This window comes from Microcebus murinus, chromosome 23, assembly GCF_040939455.1.
Source record: "Microcebus murinus isolate Inina chromosome 23, M.murinus_Inina_mat1.0, whole genome shotgun sequence".
In the NCBI taxonomy this organism is placed as follows: Eukaryota; Metazoa; Chordata; class Mammalia; order Primates; family Cheirogaleidae; genus Microcebus; species Microcebus murinus.
In genome coordinates, this window is record NC_134126.1 from 21,005,585 (window position 1) to 21,029,582 (window position 23,998).

General features: G+C 35.4%; 1 protein-coding gene across 3 annotated transcripts in view; it reads right to left on the reverse strand.

Moving 5' to 3' along the window:
• The window catches only part of KCNK2 (potassium two pore domain channel subfamily K member 2), a 179,805-nt gene that overhangs the window by 74,096 nt on the left and 81,711 nt on the right, over positions 1-23,998 (reverse strand). For all 3 annotated transcript variants that reach the window (XM_012781754.3, XM_012781755.3, XM_012781752.3), the window contains exon 3: positions 6,252-6,369. In XM_012781754.3, coding sequence (XP_012637208.1) covers positions 6,252-6,369 — 118 coding nt within the window. The remainder of the gene's footprint in view (positions 1-6,251; positions 6,370-23,998) is intronic.

The window sequence follows — 23,998 nt, forward strand, 5'->3', positions numbered from 1 at the left end:
AATTATATTAATTGTAATTATATGTTATAAAATATAATTATGGATGAATATGCTATATATTAATATCTTAATATATACTGTTACATATTAGCATATATTAATACAATAGAATTAATTTGATATCAATGCAATACTAATATATAATTATGTATTAAAATGTGATAAAATAATATAATATATTGATAATATATAACATAATTATATTTGTTATGTATTTATATTATATAATCATACTGTGATTATATATTAAGATATAATTATAATTATATCTTAAAATATTGACATAATATATAATATATAACATTAATATTGTTATATGTGTTCATATATTAACATTATATGTAATTATACTAATTATAACTTCAATGCTTTATGGTAATAAAATCATCTTACATTTTATTCTAATCTTTAAAGTGACCTTGAAATAGAAAACAGTTGTTCATACATTAGTTTTGCCAAGTGCCTTTCCTAGAGATTAACCGATCTCTTATCAGCTTTAAAAAAACTTAAAATTTAAAATACTAAGCCCTCTAAGGCAATATTCTAAGAGAGAAGTATATCTGTAGCCATAAACTGGTTTTTCAATCACATATATGTCCACCTTTCACCCTCCTCACCGCTACCTTTTTAGTTCAATTCAACAGCTTCTCTCAATGTATTAATGTCCTTGTTAGGTTGTTCCTGCACCAAATTCTCTGCCTCTCTGATGCCAACTGAGTCTTCCAACAGTTCAACTCAATTCCGTGGAGGTCCAGACGGGTTAAGGGGCTGGGTCCCACGGGACAGTCCCCACATCAGATGCCAGCAGCAAATGGCACGCCCAGTTGCTCACACTGCTGCCCGGCCAACTACAGACTCAGGGGTTCCCACGCCCCATCCTCAGGTTGGGTAGCTTCCTACAAGGATTCGCAGAACTCAGGAAAGCACTTTACCTACTAATACTGGTCTATTATATAAAGGACATAATTCAGGAACAGCCGCATGGAAAGGATACATAAGTCATGCAGAGAGGTGAGAGGGTGGAGTTTCCATGTTCCAAGCCTTTTCACCCCCAGCATTCACCAATCCAGAAGCTCTCTGAGCCCACTAATGACATCATTGGCCACTGGTGATCAAACTCAACCTCCAGCCACTCTCCCCTCCCTGGAGGCCTGGAAGAGGTGCTGCAAGTTTCACACCCCCCTGATGCCATGGTTGGTTTCTCTGGCTATCAGCCTTGCCAACATGAAGTTTCTGGGGCCCACTAGCAGTCACCCCATTAGCATAAACTCAGACACAGTTGAAAGGGGCTCATTATGAATAACAAAAGACATTCCCATCACTCAGAAAATTCCAAGGGTTTTAGGAGCCCTGTGCCAGGAACCTGAGACAAAAACCGATTATATTTTTGTATTATACCACACTTCTCATTGGTCTTCCTGCTTCAGCCTATGCCATCTGAACAGCAGCCAACATCACATCGGGGCTCCCTTCTGCTTAAATCTTTCAGTAACTGCCTACTGAATTTAGAATGTGACCAAGGACCATGGCCGGCAGGGTCCTACATGTTCAGGCTCCCTCTTATCTTGCTAACACCTCACTCCTTCCTCCTGCTCCCCTTCCTCCAGGCCTCCAGGCTACGCCACCCATCCTCATCTGTATTCCTTGAACTTGCCAACATCGGTCCCACCCAGGATCTCTGCCATTACCGTGCCCTCTGCCTGAATTCAAGTTTCCACTTTTCACTACAGAGCTGATTTCTTTTCCTGCTTCCAGTTTCAGTTTACATATCTTACCTCCGCAGAGAGTTCTTCAATCAGCCTCTTTAGAACACTTGTCCTGCTCTGGCTCCATCATCTAACTCTCTAGCATTGCACAGTGAGGTTCTTTTGCAACATTTACTGCAATCATTCTTGGTCTTTTAATGTACTGATTGGTCACTGGTCTCTTCAACCCCAATATTAGATCCAAGGTGGAGCCTATCTATCGTGTAATCCTAGTCTGGCTGAATTAAAGAATAAAGAAACCATCAACAAAAATTGAGGAGGGTGGGAAACTACTAAAATGTGACATCCTAAAATAACACAATGTATAAAATCTTGGCCATATTTTTACTCCTTTCTCATAATAGGGTCGACTAGCACTATCTATAAATTACAAGCCAGGTGCCTAAATATTCATTTCACTTTCAACATCTTGACTCCTCTCTCTTCATTCTATTAGTCACCGAGGCCTATTGATCCTTGCATCTAATTATTTCAACATTTTGTCTTACTCTGATCCTTCAACACCAACTCCAGTCATTCCAATTAATACTCACATCCCTCCTTCCTGGGTCACTGCTGTGCCTCTCAACTGCTCACCCTGCTAAACAGTTTTCACCTATTCTCTTCCTGACAAATTCATCTTTTAACCTTTCATTTCACTTCCCCCCCCAAAAAAATTCTATCTTATTATAATAGGCCCTCAAAAATTGAATTATATTCAACTGCATTCTTCCCATCTAAAACAGTCAATAATATTTCTCACTACTCCTTTAAACAATTCCTCTGGTCTACTCAAATACTTACCTTTCTATCCCCAAAATAAATCAAGTTCAAGATTTTTGCTTAGTCATGCCACAGACTGGGAGGCTTTTTCCCCTCCCCCCCACCAGTCTAAACCAAAACATTTCCTTCAAAACAGAGTTCATATCCAACTTCTCCTCTCAGTTCCTGCCCACATGGCCTTTTTTTTCTTTTCCTCAATTCTTACAGCACTTACACCATTGCTCCGTGTAACATTTGATTATACAAGTCATATTTTTTTTATTCTTCAGATATTTCATATGTGTCCATTTTATCTCCCAAATGAGATTCCAAGCAGGGACTGTGTCTTTCCTTCCTTTATACTCCTGGCAGTGGCGGAAGTAGCAGTGAGACAGCAGGAGGGACTTATGTTGACTAATTGACTTAAATGATCCTGAGGATGGATCTGCAAGCAACCATTCTAGATACCTGGCAATACCCAAACAGACCATACTGCCTCTTACCCCTGCTCTTTTCCATATGAGCTTCCGATGCCTGGGGTATCCCCTTTCTACATTTATTCCCCTGATGAATTCCTAATTCTTTCCAGTCTCAACTGGGGCAACATCTACTAAGGAAATGGAGGTATTTCTTGGCTCTTCCTCATCCACCCATCTACCCCAATGTCTATGTGACGTGCTGCTCCTCTACATTCCCATTAAATGCTCTTAATGCATAGCACCTGGCCCACTGTAGTGTAAATGTTAATATCTCCGTTGTTCTTCCTGACTTAGGCTCAAGGAATTTATCTTTTATCTTTATTGCAACAGAGCAATAGTGTTTTATTATTTGTTGAATAAATAAATGAACAAACAAACAAACTGGTAATGAAATCCGTTGAAAGAGCTAGTATCATGGGTATCAATATAGTGTCACATAATTCCCACACCATTTAGAATGCATATTTGTTTTTAATTCCAAAAATAATTATTATGCACCTACTATGTGCCAGGCATTGAGTATACAGAAAAGACCCAAACAGATAAAAATACCTAACTTCATAGAACTTGTATCTCATTAAGAGAAACAGGCAAGGGACTGTGGGTTTTGCTCTGATTGAGTTGGAAACCACAGAAGAGTTCTGAGGGGAAGCTTTCTGCAATGATGCTGACATAAAATAATGTGCTTTGGACCAGAATGGTGGCAGCTCAAATGCTGAACAGTCGTTAAAGCATGGACCAACTTTGAAGGCAGAGCCAACGGGACTGGCTGATGGAATATAAGAGAGGGGGATATAAGAGAAAAAGAATAAATAGTCAAAGATGGATATCAGTCTATGAAACTATGGAATGGAATTTGTGAAAGGTTTGCAAGGGTATGATTTGGGATATATAAAGAGATACTCTCAAATTTGTTCTTTAATTTTAATATTTCATTTTGTATAACTAAACTTCCCTTGGGCTTACTTCCAATGAATAGCAGGGATCATGTTTTCTTCTTAGAAAAATTGATAAAATTGAATAGAAAAACCTTGGACAGCTGCGGTCAACTCAATTCCATGAAGCACTGCCTGTACCAGGCACCCTATAAAAGGCACTGCAATTTATTTTCCAAAACTCTCTCCAGGTCTAATGTGATTTTAAAATGACTTAAAATGTACCTAATGCTAAAGGTCACAATTTCTATGATTGCTAAAAAAATACTTCAAAGCTCACACAATTATCATTGCCAATATTAATAACTGTACTTTGAATTTTAAGAAATAATGATTCAGATGTCAAGTGGACAATTATAAAAGAGGCTAAAATTTTTACCCTGCCCTAGACCATAACCTACTCCAAGGTCAGAGAATATGCCCTTGACCTGGGGAGTAGAAGATTATGTAGGAAAAGGTCCCCATATGGGTGAACCAGAATGATTTAATTCACATAAAACTAAAGCCTGAGATAGAACAGTAGGAGATTTGGGCTGTCAGGCAGCTACCTAAACAACCTAAATAATCAGCTACTGTGCTTAATGGCTATAATTTGGGGTAAGGCCAGTAATAAAGGTTTATTTTTTTTTCATGTGTTGAAGTATATGTCTGCAAAACTTACTGAATTTGGGGATTCCAAAACTGAGACTGTTTATAAACATACAATGCAACAGTAAGTCTGCATAATGACTGAGTCTCTTGCAAAATAATTTAGTGGTGGTCATGATGGGTTATAACTTGGACTTTTGAGTTTTCACTGGGCAGAAACAAGCCATTCTCACTAAGTCTGTGAGCTTTTTTTTTCTTCCAGACTCTAAGTAGTTTACACAATAAATAGTTATTTCCATAGTAGAAATGGCCAAGAAGTCTAAGCCCCAAACTTAACCTGTTATTATGGTTAGAAATCAAGGTTGCCATTCTTCCAAATTTTCACAGCCTCACAACTTTTGACCTAGCTGATGGAAATGAAAGAATAAACACAGTTTCTTGACCTCTTAACAAAGGCAAACATCAACATGCTAAGGTATTTATTTTACTAGCAAGTGATACACTGCAAAGAGGCTCAACCGTGGATTCATATAATGATAGAACACTACTGTAAATTTCTATAAAAGGAAAATTTTTAAGTGAGGGTTCATCCATAAATTTTCCATGTTCTTCTATGTAAAACTTTGATATAAATACTGATATGAAAGCTTTAGACATGTCATAATTTGTAAATGATACAAAAAAAACCTAAAATTGAAACTTTAAGGATCTTCATTCACCCCATAATCAGAGATCAGTCCCATGAGAGGAAATCTCATCACGAGAATAGGTGGAAGGGAAGAACTCCCTTTTGCACATATATTTTCTCCCACCTGAAATACCATCACAATTGTGGTAAGTCAATTCCCTGCTGTTTCTTAAAAACTATGCTTTAAGCCCATCTCCTTCCATGAACAGGACAGCTATATATCCCTTCTCAATCCTCACAGAATGGCAAACATGGCTTTCACTATGGAGTCTGCATTTAGATCCTCTGGATAGCTTTGGGGCACTGCATGACTAACAAAGAGAGGACATCTAGGATATCTATATGTGCTCATTCTGCTGCCTACGAGGTGCCAAGTATATGCACAGTCGAGCTCCAAAAAGAGCATGTTCCATTATGTGAACCCTTCTCAACATTGTAATAAAGAACGTGACTAAATGTTCACTCCTTTTGTAATCCTCATAATTCAGTGCTAACTTTTTATATGTTTGTGCTATTGGAAAAATATAATGTATATAAAACAAGCCCTGAAGTAATCATAATAAGCAAGCATACAACAGGAACAATCTGTTAAAATGTAGAGTTAAAATTTACAAATTGAGAAAGATGACACTGAATAAGAGCTTCATAAGAAGGACGTTAAAAGTGTATTCAAATCTTTTCCTGCTACAGTGAAGAATCAAAGATGCAGGAAAATCAAAAGTTACATGCCCAAAGACTTGGGCAGGAAATCATCATTTCAAGCCATTTCTTGGCATTACTACTATTACTTAAATAACTGAACTGCACTGCTATTCAGTTTCATATATACTTTAAACTTAACTCAGTTTCCCGAAACATAAACTAATTCATTTTCATCATTCCTTTGTTTAAACGTTTAAACCCCCTTTTCAAAATCAATTTACTATATATTTACTATAATCTACTTTTCTGCATTCAGTAGATCATTTTTGACCAACTATAAAAAAAATTCATACAAATGGATTTTAGCTCACAAACTATAGCAAAATAAAAAATAAAATAAGTTGTCTCCTACCTATGGTTGTAATAACAGTGCCAGCAAAGAAGAAGGAACTTCCCAAATCCCAGTGACTGATTTGATTGGAGGTGTTTCCTAAAGGTATAATCCCTGCATTTATTGCTGCCACTATTTGCTGCAAGTTTAAAAAGAAATGTATCAGTACATATGAATCACAGGAAGGCAACAAACAGCATATATTCCACCCCAGAAATGACTGATTAGACAAAGAAAATCAATTCTAAAGTTTTGCTTTTCCATTTAAAATGTATAATATAGGTTAAAACTTTATACTGAAGTATTTAATAACAGTTCCATTATTAGAAGCTTACATGTGATATCAAGTGAATGGATCTACCCAAAGCCTATCATAATGGCACCAATATGCATTCATATTGTCATTCATTAACGTATTTAGTGACTTACTTGAATTAGCAACTACATATAACAATGTTCTCTTAATAAGCACCACAGAGTAAAAATAGCAGATTGCAAACTATAGTTTAAATAAGATATAATAGCTTCATCCAAAAAAAAGTGTTTCCAAAGTGGTACTCATTTCAACTGTTAAACATAGGTATCCAAGCCTGCGTTGTCTATAACTCTAGACAGTGTGTATCAAAAAGGTCTAACAAAACAGGCTAAGATGAAAAGGAAAAAGCAATAGCAATTCACTGCCAAGCTTAAGTCAATCTCTTTAGATCTAAGTTCTTAGAATATCTACAGATTTTTATAAATTCTATGGTAATGAGAATCACCAAAACTCTGTAGATGACAACCAGTCAATAGTGTTGACTGGGTGTCATTCAGAGACCACTAGGGTCTGGATGTTGCCTTGAGTAGTATTAAGAGATAGAAAGATGGCATTATAATCCCCTCTTCAATCATCAGATGTTGGGGGCAGAGGGTTGAGGAAAGACAAACACAAAAGATAAAGGAATATGTTAGGAGAAAATATATAGTAGAAGAGAGAAAGATTATAGGAGAAGATGTTTCTATTGGAAATAGAATTTTAGAAATCTTTACTACTTAATTTCCAGATTTAAAATGGGAAGGAACGTCATTTGATAGGTAAGGAAATTATGAAATACCAAGAGAACAAAAGTGACTTGTTTAAAGTTATATAGTTTGTGGACAAATTGGCAACAAGTACACCCTGAAAATGGAGGTATTGCCCAAAGAAGTTACTGGCAGATGAAAAAGAACAGGTAGCTCGGAGATGAAATATAATATAAAATCTCATTTCAAAGCGTACTATAGTATTTGTCTGGTTTGCCTTAAAAAATAAATTAAAACTTCAATACTTGTGTGCAAAGTAACTAAACTGTATTGCTTTTATTTATGTTCCATGTAAAAAACAATTAGGAAAATATAGAAAGGCATAAAGAGGATAAAAATTATCTATAATTCCAGAACCCAGAGACAACCACTATTAATATATTAAAGCATCTACTGCCAATAGTTTGATATAGTTTTCATATAGTTGGATTTATGAAATATAGGACATGTTGTGTTCTTTATTCTTATTTATTAATAATATTATTCCACACACAGTTTTTTCTTGTCATTACCATATTTACTTAACTATTGCCCAATATGTAAATGCTGTTCTAAAATATAAATTAACATAAAACATGCTGTTGTGAACATATTTGTATATAAATATTTTCTCATTTCTGAACATCTCCTCAGGAGATTGCTAGGAATAAATTTGCCTTATTAAAGATTATGAATATTTTAAAGCATTTGATGTGTAGTAGCAAATAGCTATTTAAGAAGGTTGTTTCAATTTATAATTTCCCCCTAACAATTTACAAATCCTTAGCAATACCTCTAATATCAATGACATTTATCTTTAAGTGAACTGACAAAAATTGTTTCCATTTATATAGCCTTTATTGTAATACTGAACACTAGTGATTCCTTCATCTTATATTAAATGCACACGAATACACACATACACACACATATACACAGCACACACTAAAGCTAGTTTTGTGATCGTTGATTCATTCTATTTATCTCTTTTTGTAACTTTAATACCAGATAAGGAAGGTCTCCCTTCATTATCCTTCTTTTAAATCATGTTTTTTGCAGTTATTGTTCTGTTATTCCTGCATAAACTTTAGAATTTAGTTAAATTTTATAGAAATTTTAATAGATTTAACATAGTTCCATTGAAATATGCTAAATATTTCAAACATGTTACATGTATTTGAAAATATGTGAAATCTATAAATTAAGGATAATAAACATGATTATAAAAGTCAAATTTCCTACCACAGAACATGGTATGAATCTCTATTTATTGAGTCCTTTTTAATATACTGAAATGAAGTGTTATATATTCAGTATAGATCTATAAGGTTATTCATAAATATTTCACTCTTTTTCCACTTTAAATTATAATTTGTTATTGCTGTTGGATATACAAATATATATTTCCCATCCTCTGTATCAGCAATTTTCACATTTTTTATCTTAACTTTACAGACTCAAAAATTAATGAAGACATCAAAGAACTTTTGTTTATGTGGGTTGTAACTATTGATACTTCCTACGTTGCAATTTCTAATTTTTAAAATGTTTTTGATTAATTCATGTAAAAACAACAAGAAGCCCATATATGTTAACATAAGTAACCTACTTTTAAAATAAATAATTATGTTTTCTAAAACAAACAAAATGCATAGTGAGAAGACAGGCAGCTTTGTAATTTTATAAATCTCTTTAATGTCTGGGTTAATAGAAAATCATATTTTAATATATGTTTCTGCATTTAACCTGTTGAGATAGCACATCACATAGCCTCTGGAAAGTTCCATTGTGCACTCATAAAACCATGAGAATGGGAAAGACAAAAACATCTTAGTAGTAGTAAGAAAATAGCTTTGATCTTAACAAACCTCTCAGGACGTCTTGGGGACCACATTTTGAGAACCACGGATCTATACTGAACTCAGTATTTTGTTTGATTTTGTATTCTACCTGAGAAACCAAAGTAAGCAAGCTTATCACTTACAAACAATGGCATTTTATCTCCACATCTTTCACTAGCTGTGTTTTATTTCTTTTTATCTCTCATTGCATTGGCCATTATTTCCAGAGCAATGTTAAATAAAAATAATGGGAGCAGATTCTTTGTTTTTGTCATATAAAATCCTCAATTGTTTGAGTGCTTTATCATTAAATATATTAACTGTTGGCAAGAAAATGGCATTTCATTAAGTAAATTATGAGCATAAGCAAATACAAAGGACAGATAAATAAAACTTTAAAAAAACTAAAAATGTCTTTGGAAAATATTTTAAGATCCCAGTAAACATAAAAGGGATGTAATACCTGAAGAAATGCAAGATGATTTTATTTTAGCATAAATCAAATAAAAAGTTATCTTTTCATATGCTCTAGTCAATTTATAGTCTATGTAGCTAAAAAAATAAAATCAAGGCTTCATAAATCTTAAAGAGCTGCCTATGATATGCCTGCTGTTGTCTAATTACTCTTGAGGGAACACAGTTAAACATGGAGATGCCACACTGATTCATGGCACATATACATGACATGGGCACAGTGTCTCTAGGTTTGTGACTCTCAGGAAAAACTAATGTTCCAGTAAAAATCAGGGAAGAGAGATTTAGGAAGATTATAATTATATCCAAAGTATATTTTTATATTTTATATACATTTGTTCAACGCATTCATTTATTCAAAAATATTTACCAGTTGTTTATGGTGCTAGGCAATGGGGAAGCAACAGCAAAGTGAAACCATGGGTGATATAGACGGGAAAAGACAAGACAGGTCTTCAGACTCTACTCCACTAAGTAAAATTAATTCTTTTATTGACAAGAGAAAGCGAATTCCTCCAACAATTGATTGAATACAGTCTTCACGGCCAGCACCATGACTTTAGCTTATTCTTTTTCTTGTCAATGATGGAAGGCAATGTCATCCAGGCACTGGGATAAGGTCCACAAATGATTTAAATTCAAATGAAGGAAATACGGACCTATAATCAGAAACAGTAGTGTCTGGCAATGTGTAGGCTGGAAATACTTATCACAGAGCTGTGATTATTGAAACGGAGGCTTGACATAGAACTAAGAGCATGTCAAACCACTATGAGAATGAGTCTACCAAGGTGTCTTTTCTCTAGAATATTCTTGTAAATCTATTTCATATTTTTGTACAAGGTCCCTTGGTCAACAGCCACAGGAAATTGGATGCCCTTTCCTACTCACTGACATAGAGCTAAGAGTCTCTATAATTTCAACATCAACTCAGGTCATCAGAAAACTTAAATGCTTTTATAAGAGCTGTTTCTGGATTTATCATATTATGTGGCTAAAGTAACATGATCACTTAATAGATAAAAAAAGAAATTCACTTTTCCATGAAGAGCAACTTTTGTGGACAATCAAGTCATGTTGACAACTTATGAATAAGTTGGATTGTTTAGGTTAAGATAAGAGAATGTGAGGTCCTATGTACTTAATCCTAACATATGATTACCTGAAGTGCTGATTTAAAAAAAGGCTTCCAAACTTAAAAACTACAATAGAAATAGTGAATGATAATATTGATTGAATTCACATTTAGTTTTGCTCTTCAGTTTACAGACAAGCATAAGACGTACACTAAGGAAAAGAAGTTGAATACATGGTTCTCGTTAGGAGTACAGGATTGAATTTAAGAAACTCTAAAAGGCTTACACTCACACAGATCATAAAGACAATTACCCATAAAGATAATTATAGAAAATCTTGGTTTCCAAGACAATGGCGGCTTTAGAATCAAAGTTCACAGCATTCCCCTGTGAATTTGTGCATTCTTGAATTGTAGAAAGTTGATGTCACTATGTCATCTGGCATTTTGGAACTTTACTCAGCTTTCACACCAAACACTGAAAGACACACTTATCTGTAATTACATGGGACTAGTACAGACTTGGAATTCAAGTCAATGACTGATCATCATGAAAATGTTTCATGAGTCCAATACCAAGGGACATCTTTTCATGTGTTATAAAGTACTAGAATGGGTATTTTTTCATTAAAGGAAAAGATACCGGAAATTGAGCTACCTCAGGAACCCCTGAAGAATGTATTGCTTTCATAGTAGGTTGTATTGTGAAATCTTAAAATACAAGTGACACCAGAAGTTCTGATTTCACTTTTTTTCCCCTATACTCAAGTGTTCATTCATGTTCATCAAAACAGTACAGAATCTTGTGAATGCTTTCTACAAACTCATCCTCTGTTAATATCACAATCAGGATTTCATTAAAATATGGTACCACACCTATAATCCTAAAAGTAGAATAATATTAATAATTTGAACATTTTAGGTGATAGAAAAATTTCTGAACTTCAGGTATAAGAGGTTAACATCTAACTAGATTATACCAATGATATATGTATAACTGGTTCAATGATAACTTCTTTTAGTTCATTACTTAAGATTGCTCTCATTTTTTCTCTTTTTTAAAAAAGACATTATTTCCAATAAATTGGTATAATGGCCAAATCCAGTTATAATTGTACCAGTATCAGTATAATTACATCGTTCCTCAAAGTGTAACATAAGTATTCTCTTGCCAAATTTCTGTTAGGTGCAATTATAGATTTTTATTTGCCACTATTTCCTTGTGGGGAAACCAGTTCCACCCTGAGAGGAAGCTAATCTTTAGAGAAGAAATCAAAGCACACATTCATAACGCTGCATCTGATCACTTCAACCATGTAAGCAAGATTATTTTGAAAAACTTGAAGAATGCATGACGGGGAAAACAAAATAATAAATGAGGCTCTCATTGCCAAAAGACTTTGTGGAAAGATAATGGTAGGTATCATTACGATTTATGATTACACCACAAAAATAATCATCACCCATCAATAATAGCAGGTCATGTATGAGCATTGTTGCCAAAGGCTGCAGGATCCTCATGCATGTCATTCTTAACCTCTGGCTATGTGCCAGCATTATGATTACCTAATTCCAGATGATGTAAACTGCTTTGAAAGGTCCTGCTAATAAAACCAGACAGTATCTCAAATGGCCCTTACTCTTGTAAGTTCAGAATTCACATACAGCCCTGGTGGAGCCTGGGCAACCTTGATTGGCCTGTTTGAACCAATGAGGAACCACATTGGATTATCCATTCCTAGAGTTCTTTTTTGTTTTTGTTAATTTACTAGCCATGTAGGTCTGGAATGTTATTTATGGACATCATTTACACAGGAAGCTCTTCCTCTAATGTCAGTGACATGACATGCAGCAATCTTAATCAATGGGGCTGCTTCTTGGGTATATATATATATATATATATATATATATATATATATATATATATCTCACATTAGGTTCTGGGGGTTTTATTGACATACAAAACCATTCTATGCTACATCCCCTTGTACCACTGGGAATAAGCCCCAGAAGCCAGACCCATCTTCTTCACCTTTTTGTCCTTTGATGATATTCCAGAAGCTATAGTCATGCCATTGGCTTCCTTGCATGAAATAATGTTTCTATCAGCTTGTCACTTTAAACCATTAATAATCCAAGCGAGCAAACAATGTTGTAACTACATTACATGAGCACATTGCTCTTCAAGATTATTCCAGGGGCAGTTCTCAGCTAATAATACTAGGTTGAACCATATAAAATTGCCAATATTGGAGCATTTTTACTCTACAAAATGGCAACTTAATATCAGCATGCAAAAGAAGAGCAATTGTGTTTCATCAACAGTGTGTAATAACATACTAAATTTCACTGCACTGTGATATTTATTATTGCATAATTACAGTTAATTCCCATGAGTAGGATTACAATTCCATAGTGAAGTATATCTATGTATTAAAGTTAAACCCTTTTTTAGTGAGAATGTTATTCTGAGAAAACACAGACTTACTAATGAACCCTTTTTTTTTTTCAGAAATTCCATTTTTACATGGATGTGGCACTTATTTTGTTTTTGGTTTTGTTTGTCTAAGAAAAATAGAGGCATCTGCATAAATCCAAAAATTTCATCCTACAATTAAATGAACTGTTATAAGTATTGATTAACACATCAATAATCGTTTCCTTTTATGAAAAAATATTTCTGATTTCATGTGGAGATGTAGTACTTTTGTATATTTTATACCAAGCACAAGCATATTTTGTAAGTAAGAAAGGTAATATGCAATACTGTTTTTAATCTATCGTTTTTGTTGGAAACAATTTGAGTCAAAATACATTTCATGTTTTCTTAAAAAGGCTTTCAAAGTCCTTGAGTGTGTTTCCAAGTAAGACACGACCTAAGTTTAACCACACGTTAATTAGAAACTTCTTATAAAGAAGCACCATTTGTTAAAAAAACAAAACTTAATTCTTATAAATTAAAAAGGATAATATCTCTACAGAAAGCAGTTTCTGCACACCAGACTTTAGAAAGCATGTCTAAAAGTAAACACCTTGCATACCTTCTCGTGTCTTTCCTTCTATTTAGGAATTATGCAGTTGCATGTCAAAGCTATTTTTACACAGACTGATGAAGTGTAGAGCTTTTTACTTGCTCTTTTGCAAGTGTAAATTTATTTTCTATTAGTAGAAACAAAAGCTTAAAATCCAAAGCAGGGAACAACAGAGTTGGGGGTGGATGCCTTTAAAAAGCCAGAAAGCAAGAGGCAAATTGCTGGGTACTATAGTTGTTTTCCTGATCATATCTACTTTGGAAGATGTTTTTTAATCATAAAAATACTATAAATATTATTGGACATTTGGAAAAATGATACTAAAGAAAAATATCATTCCCAGTCTCTAAAACAGTTTTTGCAACATGCACATATTCAATTTTTTTAACAGTTGTAACATTAAAACTGCGGTCAAGTGTTTTCATATAACATAAGCATGTCCCAAGGCATTTTGAAGCCTTCAGAGCCATCATTTTTAATGACCATGATATCTCATTGAGTAGCTACATTTAACATGGGCTACAGAACTATTCCTCTCTCATTGAATAGACTTGTCTAATAGGATTCAAGAGCAAGTGACCATTAGCCGAGTTGTTACAGAGAAGATGCATACATCAGACAAGCACTGAACTTGAAACAATGAAATTCTTTTATTCTTTGAGCTGGAATGAAATGAGCACAGTGATGTATAAAAAATACAAAACATGATCAAAACCCTCCAGCCCACGCAACTCTGGAGGCGTCAGAAACATACATGGGGAGCAAGTATAGCAAAAACTGCATTTCCCCAGATGTGCATTTTTCCATGTCGCTGCCTAGATTCCACATTATCATATGGGATTATATTTTATGGGAATATCAGTCTTTGTCTATCTTTCTGGCCACCTTCCACCCCATCTCAGCATGAGTGGGGGGAAAAAGATTAATAAAAGAAAAGGAAAATATGAAGAGCGTAGGAGGTAGAAGAAGAAGTCAGAAAGAAACAAACAGGCAAGTAGAGGGCAAGATGGAAGTTGTTAAGTTAGCAATGAAGAGACAGTTCTAGAAGAATAAGATAGGAACTTAACACAAGTTACAGTTACTCTCTTTATCTAGGAAGTTCCTTAAAAAGAGGTTATTCTTAAAATAGGATTCGAGTAGGCAGGAGATTGAGATTAAGGAGACAGCACCTAACACAATATTTTTATACCATTTTTGCCTAGGGAGTGCTGCACTACCCAACATTTATTCACACGCTATATTTTTTAAGGCCTGGATTTCTAAACTGACGAGAAAAAAATAGGCTAAAATGGGACAAAGGATGTTTTAGTCTGTCAGTTATATGCATCTATAAGGTTTCTAAATCTGGAAATTCTATTGGCTTTTTCCAATAGAAAGTCACTGATCTCTACTCATTTGATTTCCCAGTACACTTTAAGCTTGTATTTCCATAATGGATACAAGTTAAAACAAAAATAAAGTGTTTTATACCTATATATTAATAAAAGTAATCATAGAGGACATAGTTAAGACAAGTTTCCACAAAAAGGCAAATTTTTTACTTTAAATTTTAAAAACAAAGGGATGTTTTTTTCCTGTCCTTCCTGAACATGTGACTAAAAAGTCATAGCAAGGATTGAAAGTCTCAAGTTCTGCACACACACGCACACACACACACTCTCCAAGGTGACCAGTTAACTAACCTAATTTGTATTTAAATAAATCAAGCTTCCTACAAACCAAATTAGTCATCAATAAAGGCAAAACACCACCACACTAAAACATTCCAATATTATTTTGATAGACAGATCCTGTTTCAGGCCCCATAAAATGTGTATTTTTTCACTCCAACTGAGTTGACTCATTGCCATTAGTAAGCCTACAAGAAATGTCTGTGCCTTCAGGTTCCAGGTAGAATTTCTTAATATACAGCAGAGGAAGTTTATTAATGACTTGCTAACATTATACAGAGAAAAGGAAGTCTTTAAAAACTGCTTAATATGTTTGTATTTCTTGGCTCAATGTCACAATATCAAGACAGCAAAAATAATATATGAATAACTTCCCAAAACATGGTGATTCATACTCATTCTGTCTTCGCTTCTTAGCTTTTCTCCACATTTCCCCCGCCTTTCTCAGCTACACATCCATACACTCACCAGTTTTAGCAGATATTGAATTGGTTGAAATCCATTTTTGTTGAGAAACAGGAACCTGATGGAATGTCTTGCACTTTTTTGGGCCCACTGGAATAATCGAGCTACCCTTTGACACCTGCCCTGTACTTACTACACAAAAATGCAATTAAACCCTGCCCTCGGGCACCTCTTGGGCTGACAGGAGAGTGTCACACCACAACCATCAGGGCTGCAAACGAGCCTGGCACCTTTCCTCATGTTTTCTACATGAGTCACTCCCATATGCTGCATTGTTCATCTTCATTCACACCCAGGATACCAATCTCAAGAGCGTTTCAGAGCCCAGCACCCTACGAAATGGAAGATGACCCAAAATTCACATAAAAAGCATGAGGCTGGTGGGATGGGTCTAATGCCTGCAGGGATATCACCTTGCACCAAACATCCTTAGTGACCTTCACTTCTCCTGCCCCCCCTAATCCCCACCCACCCTAGAATGTGTTTATGTTGGTGAAACAAGCAAGGGACATTTAAACCGGGTGGAAAGAGGGGAATAAAGAGTCACAATAAAGCAATGTACACGCTCTCTTGAGGATCCAGAGGAAGCATGGAAGGGAAAGGTTACTGGCATTAGGAGGCGACTGAATACACTTGAACCTCACGTTTGTTTTTATTTTTTAATCACTGGCTGTACATCTGTTAGATGATGTCCTCTAGAGCTGTTTCACAATTAACTTTTTTTTTTTATAGATATAGTACACTCTAAAACAACAATAAAAAGTATAATATAGAAAATACATAAAGCAGTAACATAGTCATTTATTATCACTACCCAGTATTATGTACTGTACATAATTGTATATTCTAGACTTTTACATGACTTTTACATGCAGTAGGTTTGTTTACACCAGCCTCACCACAAACTCGAGTAATGCATTGTGCTACAACACAGCTCCATTGCACACCGTTGTGTATGCAGTCCATCACCGACCAAAATGTCACTATGCAGCACATGCCAGTACGTATCACAGCATGTTACACTTCATGACAAAAAGAGTTAGACTTTACAGTAGCATTTGACACAGCTGATCTCTCTCACCTTGCACACACCTCATCACCTGGCTCAAACAACTCCACACTCCACGTTTCCTCCCACCTCCCTGACTGCTCTCTCTCCCATTTCAGCCATGGTTCCATCCTTGGTGATTTCATTTAAACTCAAGGCTTTAAATATCATTGATAGGTTGATAAATCCCAAATGTATTCATCCTGCACTGTTCCCTGGCTTGGATGTCTAAAAGGTAACTCAAACTCCATCGTGTGCCAAATGGAACTCAAGCTCTTCCGCAAAACCTGCTCCATCTGATTTTTTCCCATCTCTTTAACTGGGAACTTTATTTTTCCCAATTCCTTGAACCCCAAAAATGTGAATCATCTTTGACTTCTTTATGACAAAACTCACATCAAATCCCATTGGCTTTGCCTTGGAAATATGCCAAATTTGACCATATCTCATTACATCCTCTGCATCTGTCTCTACATAGATGGCCTCCACCATCTCCCCCCTGGGGTCCTGCAGTGGACTCCCACTTTTGTTCCCCTACATTCTACTCCTCACAGGACAACCACAGTGATCTCTTTAAATTATAAGCCAGATCATGTCCCTGGCTCTGCTCAAAGTCTTTTCATGGTCTTTCAACTCACTTCAAATGAAATCCAAGATCCCTTAAAGGAACTGGGCCGCTGTTACCTCCCTGGACTTTTTCCATACAAATTCCCTCTTCATTTATCCTCTCTAAACAGGTGGCCCCTTTGCCAAGAATGTGCCTGCCTTTGAGCCTTTGCACTCACTCTCCTCTCTACATCAAATGCATTTTCTGTTACTCACATGTTATGTGTAGCTATTTATTATCTTTCAGATCTGTGGCAAAATAGTTAAATTACCTGATCTGCCAATGTCATTAGCATAGGCAGAGACTCTCCATCACACAGTGTAAATTACTTTTTCAAGGCACTTAACATGATTGGAAATTACCTTATGTATTTATTGCTTTGCTTATTTATTATTTCTGTAATTATGGAAACCTTATCTGAGATGCTCATGGCTTTACAGCCCATATCCTGGGAGGTGACAAGCTTAAAGGGAGGTGACATCAGAAAGATGGTTGAACAGGAAGCCCCAAACATTCCTTCTCCCAACAGAGATGTGGATTCAACAACAATACATGGAACAATTCCTTTTGTGAGAAATGGAGAAACCATTTAAAAGGCCCTGCACCCCAGACAAACATGAAACCAGATGAATCAAAGCCAGTAGGAAAACTCACAGCACTCACTTGCCATAGACCTCACCTCCACCCCCAGCTCAGTGTGGCAAGACAGGGAGAAAAACTCCCAGCACCCTGATTCTCTGCGGGGAGGTAAATAGAAGGCTGAAATATATGCTCAACCTATAGACTTTTCAGGGTTTCCAGGGAGCTGTTCAAGGGACTGGTTTCTGTCTTAACTCAGAGCACGGACAGGACCTGGCATACTTTAGAAACCTGAGGGCCACTGAGAAAAAAGGAGAGCTGGACAGTATATGGTAGTTCCAAATACCCCGCAATGCCATAGGCAGACACAAGAGGGAGCAAGAGATTAGAAGCTTCTGAAAAAAAGAAATGAGTAAATCCCTCTAGTGGGTGATTTAGATGCAGAGAACATGCATTCACATACACAAAAAAATGTTTGAGAGGCGCTCAGAATTTCTAGTTGAGCTTATCAGTGAAACAAATTCTTTCTCTGTATGAACACAGTCCTTAGAGACTGGGAGAGGTGGCTGTTTTCTCAAATGCCTAGATTCCATCATGAAAGTTACAGAGCACACAGAGAAACAGGGAAACATGGCACAAGGAAAGGAACAAAATAAATCTCCAGAAACTGATCCTAAAGGAACAGGCATATGAATTACCTGAAAAAGACTCAAAATAACCAAATAAAAATGCTCAATAAGTTCTGAAAAAATGATGCATGAACAAAATGAGAATATCAGCAAAGAGACAGAAAACATAAACTAAAACCAAACAGAAATTTGGGAGCTGAGAAATATAATAATTGAGTTGAAAAATTCACTGAAGGGGTTCAACAGAAGATTTGATTAAGCACAAGAAAGAAACAGTGAATTCAAATACGGGCCATCTGACATTATCCAAGAGACTAGCAAAAAGGAAAAAGAATGAAAAGGAGTGAAGAAAAAGTCTCGTGACTTATGAGACACCATCAAGTGGATGAAAATATGCAACAAAAGAAAGGTCTGATATAAAACGTCACAGGAAACATTACGCTCAACAGTAAAAACTGAAAGCATTTTCTCTATGAGCAGGCACAAGGCAAGGAAGTGCTCTCACCACTTGTACTTAAATAGTACTGGAAAACCTAGATAGAGCAATCAGGCAGGAAAAAGAAATAAAACACATCCAAATCATAAAGGAAGAAGTGAAATTATCTCTGCTCTTCAGATGACATGATCTTATATGTAGAAAACCTCAAAGACTCCACACATACAAAAAAAAAAAACACAAAAAAACCTGTTAGAACTAATAAAAAAAAAGTCAGTAAAGTTGCAGGATAAAAATCAACATATAAAAATTTATACAATGAAAATTACAAAACATTAATGGACAAAATTAAAGACGACACAAATAAATGGAAAGACATCCTGGGTTCATGGATTAGAAGATTTAATATTGTTAAAATATCCATACTACCTAAGTTGATCTACAGATTCAATGCAATCCCTATCAATGTCCCAATGGCATTTTTTTATGGAAATAGAAAAACAATTCTAAAATTCATATGGAACCACAAAGGACCACAAATAGCTAAAACAATCTTGAGAAAGAACAAAGCTAGAAGCCTCACAATTCCTGACTTCAAAATATATTACAAAGCTACAATAATCAAAACAATACAGATAAGCATATGAAAAAATGCTCCCCACCATATGTCATCCGGGAAATGCAAATTATAAGAATGAGATACCACTGCACACTTATTAGAAGGGCCAAAACCCACAACACGAGCAACACGAAATGCTGGTGAGGATGTAGAGCAACAGGGACTCTCACTCAATGGTGGTGGGAATGAAAAATCATACAACCAGTTTGGAAAACAGTTGGGCAATGTCTTACAAAATTAAACATACTTTTACTATGTGATCCAGTAATCCTGCCCCTGGATATTTACCCAAAGTAGTTGAAAACTTATGTCTCCACAAAAACCTGCCCATAGATGTTTACAGCAGCTTTGTTCATAATTGCCAAGACCCAGAAGCAACCAAGATGTCCTTCATCTTGGAGATGAATGGATAAATTGTAGTATGTCAAAAAAAAAAAAAAAGGTATATGAAAAGCTACTTGACATCACTAATTATCAGGAAAATGCAAATCAAAACCACAAATGAGATACTGCTCCACATATACTCCTTGAGATGGCTTTCATCAAAACAACAGAAATGATAAGTATTGGTGAGGACGTGGAAAATTGGAACCCTTATGTTCTGTTGGCAGGAAAGCAAAATGGTACAGCCACTATGGAAAACAATAAAGAGGTTCCTCAAAAACTTAAAAATAGACCTACCATAAAATCCAGCAATTCCACTTCTGGATATTTATTTGAAAGAACTGAAACCAAGATCTCAAAGAAATATGTGCATCCCCATGTCAACTGCAGCGTTATTTACAATATCCAAGAGATGAGATGGAAATAACCTAAATGTCTGTCAATGGATGCATGAATTTTAAAAATGGGGTATATACATACAGTGGAACACTCCCCAGCCTTTAAAAAGAAGGAAACTTTGTCACATGCTACAACATGGATGAACCTTGAGGACATTATGCTAAGTAAACCATTTATATAAGGACAAATACTGTACATTTCCACTAAAATGGTCAAACTCATGGAAGCAGAAAGTAGAATGGTGGTTGCTGGGGGCTGTGAGGAGGGGAAATGTGGAAATTGCTGTTCAGTAGGGATAGAGTTTTAGTCATGCAAGATGAAAACGTTCTAGAAATCTGCTGTACAACAATGTGCATGCAATCAACAATACTGTATTGTACACTTAAAATTTGTTAATGGATCTCTTGTTATATGATTTGTATAATTTAAAAGCATATAAAATTTAAACAAATATAAGTTCCTGGCATAGGAGAAGAGTTTAAAAAGACTATGGTATATCCATAAAATGGCATACTACAAAGCCTTGAAAAAGGATTCTATAAATCTATAAAGTATGGATATATGTCCATGATATACTGTCAAGTGAGACAAACAGGTTATGAAAGGATATGTATAATAAAATTCCATTTGGGGTAGGAAAAAAATTCCATAGCCCCATATAGTGCTAGGTATACAGTAGGCACTCAATAAATATTTAATAAACATTTTTTTTAATTCATGGAGTTTTCATTTATTTACCAGATAGAATAATAAAACAAATTTTCTAAGTTGCCTCATTTCTCCTTACTAATAAATTTTGGGTTTACCATCCTTTAATTTGCGAAGTCCTTTTTAAAAGTGCATTTATAGTAATAACTTCATTTGGTTATTTTGGTGATGAGAAACTTCATAAAGACACTACCCACTTTTGTTTCCCTCCAAAATTCAGGAGGATTCTCCCTCATCCTAAAATTCTGAGATTTCCACTCATTCATTCAGCAATAGACAGGAGGCAACAGGTAACCAGGGGCAAGAAAACAGATGATAAATGCAAAATAATGAGTCCCACCTGTATGAAGTTTGGGGCCAACTGCCATACTAGGGGGTAAAGAGCAAAATATATGGATTACTTACTTCAAAGACATAAGTGTTAGAAAAGCTATCTCTGATCCCAGAGAGAGCATGATATTTATAAAAGAAAAAAAAGGAAGAAAAGATAAAAAAGGAGAAATTGGGGACAGGAAAATTTGAAAAGCTGGAAGTCCTGGATCCAGTGTTTGTTCTGTCCCTGAATAGTATGCTCTTAAGAAAATGATCAAACTGTTTATTTTCTTAGCTCTAAAATGATGGGGTTTGACTAGGCAATATCTACTGTAGACCCCAAGCTCCAAATTCAATGAGTTTATTCTTTAGAATGTTACAAGCAATTAATTCAAAATACATTTGGATAAAATTTTGCTGATGCTTTCTTATAATCCCCTGCCTTTCAGATATAGTTATCATTTTTGCTTGTTCTTTGCATTTCCTTTTAGACACAAATCCCAGCTTGGCTTATATATCAGATTAGTTTACTTTTTTTTCCTTCTTCAAGAAGAAAGGAATCTCATTAGGACCCTATCAAGAAGGCTTATCTGAAGCAATTTAATCCTGCATCAGGGAAAAATTACAGGGAATAAAACACACACACACACACACACACACACACACAGAGCTGTCCATGGATCAGGAAATAATATGATTGTGAGGCACTGAGTAATAGAGAATAAAGCAGGAGTTCTTGTCCTGTCAAAAAATACTTATTTGCATAATAGCATAGAATAGCTGTCCAAGAAAAATGTGCCTCAGGAATAATATCATTATTATAAAATAACATCATTTACAATTTTAATTAAGCCAAATTATTGAAAATTACCCTTATGAAATAGATTTTCAGGCCTGCTCAAATCAGGAGCCAAATGTCATTGTCTGATAAAGAATCTTCCAGAAATTAAAACCGATGTGAAGCCTTGGAACTTGTTAACCAGAGAGAAAAAAGGAAACCTGTATTTACTAAGGGTAAAATAATTACACAATCATTTTTGTAGCCTGTAAGCTGTAACATGCCCAGAAGTGTCTCTCTTGTGGAAAATTTTAAATAAAAAACAATTTTTAAGTGAAATATATATACATCTTTTATCCTGAAACAGATGTTAGAATTTATTTTGAGAAAATAGAAATAAAATAAAGGGGTCTGCCACACAGAGCCCATTCAAAAGAATCATCTAGTAATTATCTGTGTTCATGAAAATTTATCTTGTTCTTAAGGAATCTTAGACACATTAAATTCAATATCTAGTACCAGCTTCATAATACTTAACCAACTATCTCCTCTCTTCCTCTATCTTCCCAAAAGTACATATATTACCTGTACCATCACCTTCTCACACCTCTTCCTGAAAAGTTCTCTCCTATCCTACTAACCCAAACCCTCTCTGTCCCCTCTCAGCCCTCCTTCTTGAAAATTCTTCAGAAAACTAACTTTTATAAAATTTTTCCAATTAATCTTTCTAATTTTACCCAACCTAATCCCCCCCTAACAGGATATCATGTGACATTCATGTTTCACTTAGCAACAGGGACACACACTGAGAAATGCATCCTGAGGTAATTTCATCATTGTGTAAACATCATAAAGTGTACATACACAAACCCGGGTAGGATACCCTATTATACATGGAGGCTATATGGTATAACCTATTCCTTCTAGACTACAAACCTGTACAGCATGTTACTGTACTGAATACTGTAGATAGCTATAACACAACAGTAAGTATTTGTGTATCTAAACATAGAAAAGGTACAGTAAAAATATGGTATGAAAGATAAAAAAAAAAAATGGTACATCTGTATAAGGCACTTACCATGAATGGAACTTGCAGGACTGGAAGTTGGTCTGGGTGAGTCAGTGAGTGTTGGGTGAGTGAATGTGAAGGCCTAGGATATTACTGTAGACTACAGTGACTTTATAAATGCTTTGCAGTCAGGCTACACTAAAATTATTAAAAACACTTTCTGGCCAGGTGAGATGACACACGCTTGTAATCTCAGCATTTTAGGAGGCCAAGGCAAGAGGATTGCATGAGCCCAGGAGTTTGAGACAAGCCTGGGCGGCATAGTGTGACCTCTCTCCAAAAAAAGATTTTTTTTTAGTTAGTTAGGCATGGTGGCATGAGCTTGTAGTCTCACCTACTCAGGAAGCTGAGGCGGGAGGATCATTTGAGCACAGGAGTTTGAGGTTGCAATGAGCTATGACAGGGCCACTGCACTCCAGCCTGGGTGACAGAGCAAGACCCTATCTCAAAAAAAAAAAAAAAAAAAAAATCTTTTCTTTCTTCAATACTAAACCAAACATAGCTTACTGTAACCTTTTTTATTTTATCGACTTTTAGCTTTTTGAATTTTTTGACTTTCGTAATACTTAGCTTAAAACACACACTGACAGCCGCACAAA